The sequence below is a fragment of the Simochromis diagramma genome, unplaced genomic scaffold, assembly GCF_900408965.1.
Source record: "Simochromis diagramma unplaced genomic scaffold, fSimDia1.1 OVJJ01000304.1, whole genome shotgun sequence".
Classification (NCBI taxonomy): Eukaryota; Metazoa; Chordata; class Actinopteri; order Cichliformes; family Cichlidae; genus Simochromis; species Simochromis diagramma.
Window position 1 is genome coordinate 9593482 of NW_024387030.1, and position 13493 is coordinate 9606974.

Sequence of the window (13493 nt, forward strand, 5' to 3'; positions counted from 1 at the left end):
AATTAACGGCACAAAATAATTTTCTTCTGTTTCTGTAATTGTCAGTCCATCAGTGTGCACAAGTTCTTTCATTCAAATTATATTTTTAATGCTAAATATAATTATTATTGTTGTCCACAGCACATTATTTTCAAATTAGGATGTCAAATTACAGTTATTTACAGAACAGAAACTGCAGTTTTAGGCACTGAATAATTTTTTGTCCTTTGTGCTGATTTATGTTTGGGCATTCAGTTTTATTTGCCTTAATAAATAAAACAAAACTTTTAAACTAGTTTTTGACAAATTTCTAAAATGTTTGTATATATTGTTTTTATGATGGGTGGTTTAATACAACACTATTTCAGAAAAGTGTTGCAGAAAACTGAAGGCCATGGTCTTCATGCACATGCACCCTGCTTTAAAATAGCTGACAGCCCTAAAAGAAAGAAAGAAAGAAAGAAAGAAAGAAAGAAAGAAAGAAAGAAAGAAAGAAAGAAAAGAAATGCCATGGAGACAGGTCAGTGAAGAAAGAGAAATTATCTGCATTTAACAATTGGTGTTATCTGTGGAACTTTCTTTCAGATAGTGATGTGATCTCATCCTGCTGCACTCCTTGTTTTCTCTTTTGTCTTTCATTGTCTCTCTGTCCCCTTAACTCAATGGCTTTCCTACACATGATGAATCACCAGCAGATTTTAATCTCACTCTTGAACATTATTGCTCTGTGTCAGTCATTAGTCTACTTACTCATGTGTTCAAACAATTAATCAGAGTCGTCTATATTGTAGAGGACGGTGAACTCATTTGATGGACGCGTCTGTGTGTGATTGAGCTGGTAATGAAAATGCCCTACAGTAAGACTCACAAACCAAACATATAAAGTTAGGTATGTAAAATCTGACGCAGCAAAAATGCTAGAAAATAATATGCAGCATACTTTCACCCCCCACACACTTACAACACGAGAGAAACAACATTGAACTCAACATAAAACTATAAAAAAGAAAAGAAAGCAAAGAAAAAGATCCTCATATTGTCTCACTTTTAAATATTATAATATTTTTAACAAATTCTTAACTTTGTGCCTCAATTGAATATAATGAGGATCTGACGTGGGTACGGCAGCATGGTATACATGTACACGCTAAGCTTAATATGCCAAGTCACACATAGAAAACTGGATGAATAAAACACAATTTACCAAAACACAGTGGAAATAACTGTCAAGAGTTGGGACATAATAACTTTACAGTAATTTTACATTGACTCTTGGAGGGATCAGGTCACTTCCTGAAAGTAAATTTTATTTCTAAAGCTAAACTAAAACTAAAGTGCTTTAAACTCAAACAAACAAACAAACAAACAAACAAACAGTTTCCCCCAAACTTAAATAAATAAGTAAACGTTCTTAGCGTGATGCTTACATCTACTGACAGTATACTTCTAAATCTCGCAGTTGGGGCATCATGATGAGTGGATTCTTAAATCTGGCTTCACCCAAAGGCCTCCTTTGTGTAAATGGTCCTAAAGGTAAGTAAGAATAAGGTTGTGGGGATGTTTGACTTTGATGTCTATTGAACTGATATGTGATTTGTCATTTTTATCCCTCAGAGTCAAACAGTCATGATGCTGCATAATTAAGAGTTAAGAGTAAATATCATGGTTAAATGATATACCTTTGCCAAGCTTGTGACTCTGTAAACTACTACACCTCATTTCCTGTTCTGCTCCCCCTATAATGGCCACTAGATGGCGCAGTCAGGGTTAAATTCATTGAAGGTTAAATTGAATTTGCACACACAAATGTGTTGTTTGTTTTTGATGCTGCAAAAATTAATGAGTGGGACTAATGAACATCCAAGCTTTTAAACCTTCCCTCATGCCAAAAGCATTTCTTATGGCTTCAGTTTTCCCTCATGCACAATGACATTTAAGGAGACTGTGACTGATGTCATCCATCAGCGTTAGTGCGTGTATGAATGTCCATGAGAGCATGCGTATCCCATCCAAAGCGGCCAATAACATGCGTGGGCACACATCCTTATCTTAGCAAGGGTAATCAATGGGAGGATAGCGGGTCTGAAATAAATTCACACACTGTTGTAAACAGATCCAGAAGATGGATTATAATGGAGAAATCTGCTCAGTTTCCTTTCCGTTTGCAGATGTTTAAAATGACCATGAATGACTCACAATGAAAGCATCAGTGGAGGTCAACACTTTCCCTATTTATGTATCATATCTTTACAGTCATTTACAAAAAAAATCTGCAGTCTAGACTGTGGCTTTTCTCCAACTTAAAATTTAGCCCAGCAAACTATGTGACAGAGACAGGCCTGCCTCATGTTCATTATTCAGAATGGTTGGAATATCTATGACATTTTTGGTAATTTCCCAACAGCATGAGTGAGAAGATACAAACAACACTGCAGAAAAGAAATTGCATGACATAGAAGTCACATTACTATAGCTAACACAGCCTAAATTGTAATAATAACTTTTTAGAAAAGCTTACAGTACAGTGTATTTAGCCTTCTATTTCTGGTCTGACATTTGGACTAGCAAAAAGAAAAATTCCCGATAGTGATGTGTGAGAATATTATCACCACATGATGGCAGCGTACTACATCTTGTGCTACATTATCTGTAGACCAGGTGCAATGCACAGGCACTGATAAATGCTAATTAGTAACACACAAGTGAAGTAGGAGAATTTCACCCACCATGAGCACAGACTTCCTGGATGAGCTGTCAGGACAATGAACTGCACATCATGCCAAATTATTTGTGAGATAACTGCAGTACAAACTCTCCAAAAAGCACAATGCTACAAAGCTTTTAAAACGGGAGTCCATTGATCCTGACGCTATAATAATGCTCTCCACGTTATGAAATAAAAATGTTTACAGATTAGAGAAATTATTTTAGGTGACAATAACTGGCTAATTTTAACTGAAATGCCAGCTAGACGGATCCTCAAGTCCATGTTGGTGTAAGTGCACTCTGTCTCCTAATTTAAATGCTGAATTGATGAGCAAATTTCATTTTACTTGAACTCAGTGTGATTAAACCAGAAGATAAAAACAAACAAAAAAAAAAATGTAGTGAAGTGAAAACAGCAAAATAAAACTTTAAAAAGAAGTAAACCACCACTGAACATTCACACACACCCTCAGCACAATTTAAATTTGGGAACTGCACCTGATGACCTGAGAGGCCTGATTGGTTATAGACACTGAGAGAGTCAGAGATGTGTGATCTGTATTGAACTGGGAGCCTATCAAGTGACTTCAATACTGGGGTAATGTGGAAATGACTGTGTATGTGTCATGATTCTGGCTGCAGCATGCAGAATTCTTTGAAGTTTTGGATAATCCTGCAAATAGACCTTTACAGTAGTGTAACTTGCTTAATATAAATACACGGAACAATTTCTCATAGTTACTATTAGAGCAGACTTATCTAACTTTTGATATATTTTTAAGTGATAGAAAGCAGCTATGGCAACCTGAGATAATGGTCCAAAACAATGCCATGGTTTTTGACTTGAAAATGATATGCAGAATTTAAATCCCAAAAAGCAATTCATTCAAATTTAAAGCACTAAATTTATCACAGTGAGTAACCAATACCAGCTAAAGGAATTTGCAAATTTTCCGACATTTGAATTGCTGGTTGTTTCCTCTAACACGCTTTCATACAAGACAAAAAAAACTAACCTAACAAAAACTACTATTTGATACATATTTCATATGTTGCTCATATATCAAATATGTAGTGCATACAAACAAAGTTTTACTTCAAGGAAAGAAACCTGTCACCTGTGACAGAATTTCATCAAATACATTAAACTAATACATAAAGAGGGCTCCACTACAGTACTCATAGGTTCTTTCCCCTACTTGGACATGTGATTATATCTTGCCTCCGGGCTTTGTGGGGTTATTTTCAGAACAAATACTTGTAAGGAAGAGACAAGTGTGAAAGTGCTAAAAGCGACAGGAAGGATAACACAGAAGAAATGTTGGAGGGAGTGTCAGACAGGGCCTAGAGGAGCAGAGCAAGCTTGACATAAAATATCACAGGAGGGAGATGTGAAACCTGCGTAACGACTTGCTTGGCAACTGAAATAATGAAGTAAAGTGTAATATGATGTCATTTATACAAGTCAAGGAAAAAAGGTGCATCACAGAGATAGCTACACTCTGTGGTTACTTACAGGTACACCTCGCTAGTACTGGGGTGGACCCTTCTTTGCCTTCAGAGCTTCTGTCTTCATGGCATAGATTCAACAAGGTAATGGAATCATTCCTCAGTTTATGGTCCAAACATGTGTGGAAACAATTCAAGAAATCAGTTTGAGATGAGTGTACCCATGATGGGCACACTGTGGTAATAAAGGAATAGGCACGGCCAGCAACAATACTCGGGTAGGCTGTGGGGTATAATTGGTGCTCAGCTTGTATTAAGCGGACCAAAATCTGACAACATTGCACCAACACCACCAGCCTGAGCAGCTGATCCAAGGTCGGATCAATGTATGCTTTCTTCTAGTTTACGCCACATTTTGATAGTATCATTTGAACATTGTAGCAGACATCAAGACTCATCAGAGCTGGAAACATTTGCCCTCTCTTCTGATGTCTAGTTTTGGAAAGCCTCAGTTTTTTGTTCTTAGCTGACAGGAGAGGTACCCAGTGTGGTCTTCTGCTGCTGTAGCCCATCTGCTTCAAGAGTCCACAGGCTGTGCATTTAAAGAAGCTCCTCTGTATAGTTTGGTTGTAACAAGTGGTTATTTGAGTTGGTGTTATTTTCAGGTCAGGTAGAAGCTGTTTGACTGTCCTTTGACAACAAGAAGCCATTTTCACCATTTTCACCATTTTCTAGGTAAAAATGGTTTTTGCTATTTTTTCAGATCTTCTGTGAACCTGAGAGATGGTTGTGCAGGGAAGTCACAGTAGATAAGGAGGTTTGAATTTCTCACATCAGCCCACCTGACACCAACAACCTTATCACATTCAAAGCCACATATGTGATCTACTGTCCAGATGCTCAGTGTGAACTTCAGCAGGTTGTCTTGACCGTGTCTAAATGCCTAAATGCTCTGAGATGTTGCAATGTGATTGGCTGTTTAGATTAATGATGACTAGATTAATAAGCAATTGAACAGGTGTACCTAATAAAGTGTCTGGTGAGTGTATATGATGGGTTTAAGTGACACTGCGCGAGCTGTCTAAGCCAATAGTGCCAAAAGAAATATCTAAAAAAAAAAACCCAACTCCAGGGTTTGTCAGGTGGCCACAGGCTCTTTGTCCGTAATGAGTTCTTTCTTTTTCCTGTCACTGACTATAATGTCAGCTGACATCAATCAAGCAGTACAGAAATTTATTTGTTAGAAAGCACAAGACACAGACCAAAAAAATAAATAAAATTCTTTTGCTTGAAAAAACAGCTAATGGAGCACGAGTCTGTGAGGTCATGTCAGGGGGGCTCATATCAAACTGAGAGTGAGGTCACATTTTTAAGTGAAAAATTCATTTCAGTTCAATTTTATTTCTGTAGCTTTGAAGAAAATGTGTCTGAGAAAGATGGACTAATTAGGGGTAACTGATTTTACTAATTAATGGTCTAAATAAGTACCAAGAAAAAGAGTAACCACGAAAAAAGGAGACCTATCTCAGAATAGAATAGGATAGAGTGCATGTACATGTACATTTATATTACCCTGAGTACTCCCATAGTACACCTGCAAGCCACAGCTTCCAGCGCTAGGATTGGTCAAAGTGTAGTTATACTTCCTGACACACTGATTCAATGCTAGCTTTCCAAATGGCAGTAAGGTGGACCCTCACATAATGGGAGCAATTTAAGCCAAGCTGTCAGTGGTCTTCATTGCAGCACCATATCTCAGTTTGCACTGCTTCATCCTGTTACATTTTTGTACAGTCAGACCACCAGTGCAATTTACTGCCTCATTCATCCATCATTCCTGAGAGAGCAGGCTGTCTGACACGTGCCACTGCTGAAACGCTGCCAACATCCAGGCAGAGGTAGGGCTTCACTAACAAAACCTATTGATCCAGAGGTACTTGTCTTCTCTGATGTGCTTACTTTACTTATAAAGATGCCAGTCTGTTACAGAGTCAAGGGGAACTGAAGGTGAAGGCTATTCAGTGATAGGCGATGCTTATCTGATAGTCTGGATGGAAAAAAGAGGCAAAAAGAACACTCAGGTGGAGCACATGCACTTTCCAGCCTTTGTTGTTGTGTAACAGCAACCTGAGGAGTGTGTCACTTTAAATACATGTGGGGGAAAAAAAAGCAAAGCCTTCCCATCGAGCACCTTTGAGTTTTTATAATTTTCTTTTCTTTCTTTTGAACAACACTTACCATCGTTTTTTATTTTATTTTTAGATTTGTCTGTGGACATGTGGATTATCACCATCACAATCTTGTTTTTCTGAAGTTTTCTGAAACACACAAGTGAAGTAGGAGAATTTCACTCACCAACACATGAGCACAGACTTCTTGGATGAGCTGTCAGGACAATGAACTGCATATCATGCCAAATTATTTGTGAGATAATAACAGTGCAAATTCTCCAAAAAGCACAATGCTGCAAAGCTTATCTCTTAAAATGGGAGTCCATGGATACCGACTCACTGTTGGTTAAGAACTCAAGCGGTCATTTGGAGAAGCTGCACTTCTTCTTTTTTCTTTCTAAGTTTTCATGCTCACATTAAGATGACTCAACTCCCATATGGATACCAGCAAATCTGCCAGAGACTAGGATGCTAAGAGAACAAACACTGACAAATATTTCACAAAGTTCTTTTATTTACAGTGCTTTCAGTTAAAGTTTAAGAGTGCAAACATGAATATATCATTCACTCTGACAATTGAGAAAAGTGCATTATTTGAAAAAGAATCATTTTAGATCATAATGTTGTGTGCGTGGTGATGGAAAGAGCAAATTTATTTTGGTTTGGTAAATGCAAATGTTCTTTCCACATGGCACCTGACCCAGACAGTTGTCTGACAGAAAATACAAACAACGTGACTAAAAAGCTGAAGTGAAACCACTCCGACCAGTAGCTCGCTGATAAGAGACAAAATCAGATCAGCAGTTGCAAATAAGCACAGGCATTTAAATATCTCTTTTCCAGTCTTGTTATCCACTCACCGAAGTAGTAAGTCACTGCTAAGGATTTTTATGATTTTAATGAAAATCAGAAGGTGCGATCAAAACAATGTAACCATTTGCACTGAGTAGTCACTGAGCTTTATTAAAGTAAAGAGCAAACATTTCATCAGTTTTCTGAAATATAAGTTATAGGATAATAAAAAAAAGCTCCCGATCATTTCCTCTAAAACTGCAAAACTGCACTGAACTCTGCAAAAGATGTGCTCTCTGAATGCCTTTTTTGTTATTTTTGGCCATGCTCCACCAATCCACAAAGTTCAGTGAAATTCTGCTAGTATTTTTTTGCAAAAAGTTTTATATGCCTCAATCCCTATGGTTAAATAGGTGACAGAATTCCTCTCTTCTTTTCCTGCAAAAAGAGGACAATCTGACTGGCACATGCCTGTCCTGTGCTAGTAATGAAGCAGTAAAGCAGTGGGTCGGCAAGACAGTTAAGGCTTGATAGGGCAACGCTGATCTTGTAGGGATAGAGGATCCATGCAATGTTCCTGCAGTCATTAACCAGTATGCGAAGAAGCATCATGACATGAATAGGTCCGAAGCAGAACAAAAGGCCAAGAAGAACCAATGTTAATAGCTTTAAAATCCGCTTTTGTTCCTGCTTGTCAGTGGCCTGATTGGATTTTACAGCTGTGCAAATCCTCCAGGTGGAAAAGAACACTAGGAGAACTGGAATAATAAACCCCAGAAAGAAGCGCATTACATTAGCCCGGAGGAGAGTCGCTGACAGTGGACTAAAAATGTCAAAGCACACTGAAAAGTTTTTCTTTTCATGGTATGAGTCCTCCCAGGAGATGGTGCTGGTGTTGAAACAGACCACCAACAACCAAATGGTAACAGTGACTGCTGCTGCAGTGCTAACTTTCCTCCACCATCTGCACTTTAATGGGTGAACCACTGCTAAGTAGCGGTCAACTGCAATGCAGCAGAGGAGAGCTTCGCTGGTGTAGAAGTTGGTGAAGAGAATGTATATGGACAGCACACAAACATAACGCCCATGGATCCAAACTCCTCGCCACAGGAAGTCCAACCAGAGAATAAAACAAACAGTGAAGGTTAGGTCACTCAGAGCCAGACTGAACAGATACACACCGAGCTCGTTCCTCCTTCTAATGTGCTGCCAGGATACGTAGAGGAAGAAGGTGTTGGAAGGGATGGCGATGGCGACGACAGCCATGTAGAACAACAGAAATGAACTTCTCCTGGCTGCGTCGTCGACCAGGTTACATTCTGAATGATTACTGGTCAAGGTTGAGTTTTCCATTGTAGAGGTTGTGTTCATATGCTTACACCTTGTAGAAAAATAAGGAAGCAATACATGAATGGATGTAAATACACAATACCTGTAAGAGTCTCTACCAAGTTCACAGACCTGCCACGTGACTACATCTCAACTCATGAAAGGACTTTTTAAAGTTGTCAAGTCTGACACCACTGGGAACTACAAATTATCAATGGAATGTGAAAATGGAGAACTCTACCTATGCACTATTTTTTTAAAAAGAGGAAAATTTACTACTTAGAAAGAATAGTTGAAAGATGCTGTTGAGTGTAAGCCCTTTTGTTTTGGTAGTTTAAGATTAAAAGGCAGAATGTTTCAATTGTGCGGATTGATTTGACATTCAGCATGAGTGTGAGTCAACCTTATGCAAGTGCAATCAAATTGTTACAATACCCTCGCTTTTGCAGCATTGGGTTGTTTACCCAGTGTTTTGAGTTCATGGAGTTTTTAGTTATATTTGAATATTTTCTGTTCGCTCTTAGTTTGCTTTATTTGCCCCGACCCCACTTTTTCCTTAGTAACCATTTATTTTTGTTTATATTGTTCTATATATATTTTCCCGTTTAGTCTTGTTCTCAGTTCCTGGTTGCTTTAGAGTTTTTTTTTTCCTATGTCAATTCCCCTGTAACAAACTCATTCGTGTCTGTTTCCCTGTTATCACGTTTCACCATATACCTTACTGTAAAACAATTTCCTGTCATTTTTACAAGATTTGTTTAGGCTTTGGTTGTGTGCTATTTCAGCAAATTATGAAAATGAACAAGCTTGCTACACTGGCACTGTGTTTCACTTTTCCTCACAGTTACATTTCCTGATATTGTCTACCACGAAAAACATGTGAAAAGTTGCAAATACAACTTTTCCTAAGTACTCTAAATTCTCAGTTATATTGCAACATGATAGAAAATTACTTACTCTGTATCAAGTTGTATTTCCACTCAAATTTCTATAAATTCTTAGAATAAAACCAATAAAACAGATGAAAGGCTGACGTATTCTGTTTCTTCGTCTTCACCGCTTAATCAATCTGCTAGAAAGAAGAGGAAGGGTCAGCAGTTGCTGCATTTTATCCTTAACAACTGTATCATTTACTGGGTGACAGGATATGACAAAACAAACTACAGGACCAGGTGATTTTAATTTAAGCCCATATGAAAGTGTGTGTCTCTGTTTGGCGTGTCAACAGACATGAACTCAGGTAGAGGTGATGCCAATAATCGTCCCATAAAGTGATAGATGTCTTTTCAGCTCGTTGTTTGAACAGCGCAGATATGTCTTTATGGTTTTGTTTCAATGACTGCACGCTCTAAAAGAACAGGTGCTTTTTTTTATTAGTATCTCATGGAAGCATGAATAGCTGTCAAGTGTTATAAATACAAGTGGTTAGTAGGAAAATTCCACAGTGTGCTTCTCTTTGTGCAAAAATACACTCAAATATTCAAGTGCCGTGATACACAATAATACTGAACACCGGATCAAAATGAAACTATTAACACCACAGCCAAATATTTCAAATTACACAAATCACAGTTAAAATTAAACATCACATTAAAGACAAATATACAGAAGAAATAAAAAAAATAATTAATATGCCTAAACTTAGATCACATGTAGGTTACATATAGGTTGCACAGCCCCAAATAATAATTAGATTTTCATTATATTTACATTTTATGTTGAAAGAAGGGGAAAGAAATCATTCAAACAGAGCTATCACTGTGCTTTCCACGCATAAAAAGCCACCTCACATTTTGTGCAGTTTTCTTAATCTCTGTCTTTGCGCTCTCATTGATTAGACAGTATATTATAGGATCCAGTGTACTGTTTAGCGTTGTGGTGGCAACTGTCACCATGAATGCACTTTTGAGCCTAGTTGCCCAGACGCAGGACCCAGGCTCCAGTATAGCCCTGAGCAGCATGACCAACTGGTAGGGCATAAAAGACACTATGTAGGTTAGAAGGAGTAGCAACAACAGCCATTCCACTTTCTTGCGCTCTTCCACTTGGATGGATGTGTTAAGTTTGATAGAGCGCATGATGTTATGATAGCAAAAAGTCATGATGAAGGTAGGAACCAAGAAACTCAAGGCGAACCTTGTAAGGGCAACAGCGGCATCTTCTTGTGTCATGGGTATCTGCTGATCACACAAGTATCTTGAAGCTTGCAGCGCCCCCATGTGGTGAAGTAAGACAATGTGGATGGCAATCTCCAAAGCCCAGACAGCTATACTCACAAGCACTGCTGTCCTCACCTCCCTGATCCAGTTAAAGTGGAGTGGGTAGACCACTGCCAGATAGCGATCAGCACAGATGCAGGAAAGGAGACCAGAACCAACAAAAAAGCTGTTGTACATGATTACAGCCATGAGGTTGCAAAGTTCGTCACCTATGTGTTGCCCCATGGCCTGTACTATCCAAATAGGCAGAGTGACTGTGTATAGTAGGTCAGAAATGCACAGGCTGACAAGATAGACTGCCATTCTGTTCCCCTTCTTCATCAGCATCCAGGCCACATACAGAGACAGGCAGTTGGCTGGAAAGCCCACACTAAAAAAAAAGAGAGTACGCCGTTGGATACATGTACCTCTGCACCGAGGAGTTAGCCGTGCATGAGTTTGTGTTGTTGGTGATCGTCGAGTCCATCCTGACACAGCGGTGACTGAAGCCCGAATGGGAAGCTCATTTGATTCGAGATCTGAAAATGCAAATAATGGGGAAGTGTTGTTGTGCTCAAAATAAAAACAGTGTTTGATGATTTACGGAAGCTGTCCTGTTTTTACAGTACTAAGCAAAATGTGCTCATCAAGTTTCTTAATTCCGTGTCCGAGTACTGGTGAATGTAAAATCCCACAAATGCAACAGAATTAGAAAACACTTCACAAGTATATGTTTGTGTTTTTTAAACCGTGGGACTGTTCTAAATGTGCCAAAATGTATCATTTACTTTGTTAGAGTGTCCCCATTCTATACACTCTGTATAACTTTCCAGGAACAGCATATATTTGCATGTCATGGCGTTCTGCCAGTGTAGCTCAGAGGATTAAAGTGGGATATGGCCATTGATGGGAAAAGTATAGACATTCTGTACATTAGTGGAAGTACGGATACAAGTGTTTAAAAAAAAAAATACTCCAGTAAAGATTAAAACACTAATTAAAATACTAAAAAGGCCCACTGAACGACACAGGAAAGTATTCCCGTGGCCATCTTCCTGTAAAACTCCTCCATCTGATACAGTGTAAACACTGCAACAGTTACATCCTTTTTGCACACGTTCTTTTCTACTCTGTAATATTCCTGTTAACGTTCTTGATATTTATTTATAATCAACTCTGTCAATCCTTGATATTTATTATTGAGTAATCTGTATATGTTGGGCAATTGCTTAAATGTCTTAAATGTGTAACATATGCTATTGTTAAATAGTGTAGTCTGTTTCTGTTACTGTTATTTATACTGCTGCAACTGTAACCCACATAATTTCCTCAGGGATTAATAAAGTATGCTGATTCTGGTTGATTAATTCAACTTCTGAAAGTGAAAAAGAAAATAGGAATACTGAGTTTATTTAAGTCTAAAATCTAATTTTAATGTAGTGAAGTAGATTTTGAGTAGGATTTTACGTGATGTCCGCGAATGCAGCACTGACATCCACACCTTCCCAGCTGATAATTAGCGGCCTTATAAGAAACAGCTGCGCTTCACTATGCACAGAGGCATTTGGCAGTCTTTTCTATCCAAGGTGGCCAAGAGCGTTAAGTGGTTAAGCATTGCAGAGCGGTTTGATTTCTTCAGGAAAGCCGCTCATTCTAGTATTTCCCTTAGAGAGTGTTAAGTGGGACTCTTGCGTTTGTTATAATGTGACATATAGTAGGGTGGAACTTGACGACTGTTTCCCTCTTTTGTTACAGAATTGTGCCATACTGCTGCTGTCTTGTTCTGTCTTGTTCGCTTTTATTCTGTCTTGTTGTGGCCTGTTGTCATCTTATGGACTGGCTTTGACTGACTCCTGGTTTTATAGTCTTTTACTCGGAATTGTTTGATATATTTTAATCTTGCGTTTATAAAGAACTGTATCTTAGGGTGTGTTTGTTTTATTTATCTCTTTTATTAATTTGTTTAACGTTTTATGCTTTGTTTTGTTGCTTTAGTGGAGGTGCGGTCGCTTGTTGAGGGGCTAGGCACGTGAGGTGGAATCCCCTCCCCGATGCGTGAGAGTGTACACACCGGGCATAGGTAGACTGCACCATTTAGATTTCAGTGTGAGTGACAGTGAGGTTTGCAGTGGAACTATACGGGTCAGTAATTGGTGGCACTCTTGGGCACTCCTCTCTGTAGGTTGCCTCCTCAAGTGGTCGTTCTCCACTATTTGTTTAGTTATTTTATTGAGCTGTTATTGTTCTAGGGTAGCATCGTGACACCGAGCCTGGTCATTTTAATCACTGTTTGTTAATAAAGTCTTCTAATTAAGTCTTGCAGTCTCAGCCCTGTTACCTTAAGAACTTTTCTGATTTTACAGTTCTGTTTTTTAGTAGTTTTCCGTAATAAATTTTGATTTGTAAAATTGATCAGCCTCACCTCTGCTATTAATAACGAGCATGTGGGCTTTGGTAGCTAGTGTAACATTTACATTGGCTATAGAAATCTTTCCTGGGGTGTAACTCCCTCCCCAGGTGGCGTTGTCAACATCCTGTGGTCTCCTTAACTGGTTATCCTCCTTTGCGCCACCACATTAACAAAGGTACTCTGCTTGAATCAGTAAAGTAACGAAAAAAAGCTTTATTTTCTGTTACCTATATTGTAGAGGGTGACTTTGCTTCTAAATGGGAAAATGAGTAGGGAAGAGGTTTGTGGGATTCAGTAGGCAGGGGAGCCCTAAAATCTGCTTTAACTGCTCAATGTGGGGGGGAAAAAAAGAGTCACAACTCACAATTTCTATTGTGGGCTCCAGTAGATTTTCTTAGTGTACAGGCTGCGATAACCTGATCTGCTGCTGTTTGTGGATGTACACAACTGAATTCAACA

At 38.6% G+C, this 13493-nt stretch overlaps 1 protein-coding gene across 1 annotated transcript; it reads right to left on the minus strand.

Moving 5' to 3' along the window:
• Positions 1-9756: 9756 nt before the first annotated feature.
• Positions 9757-11206, minus strand: LOC120739776 (G-protein coupled receptor 4-like; the record flags this gene model as incomplete). The annotated part of the gene is made up of 1 exon (XM_040041664.1): positions 9757-11206. A coding segment is annotated over one exon (1038 nt), but the record flags the coding sequence as incomplete, so codon positions are not given.
• Positions 11207-13493: the final 2287 nt, after the last annotated feature.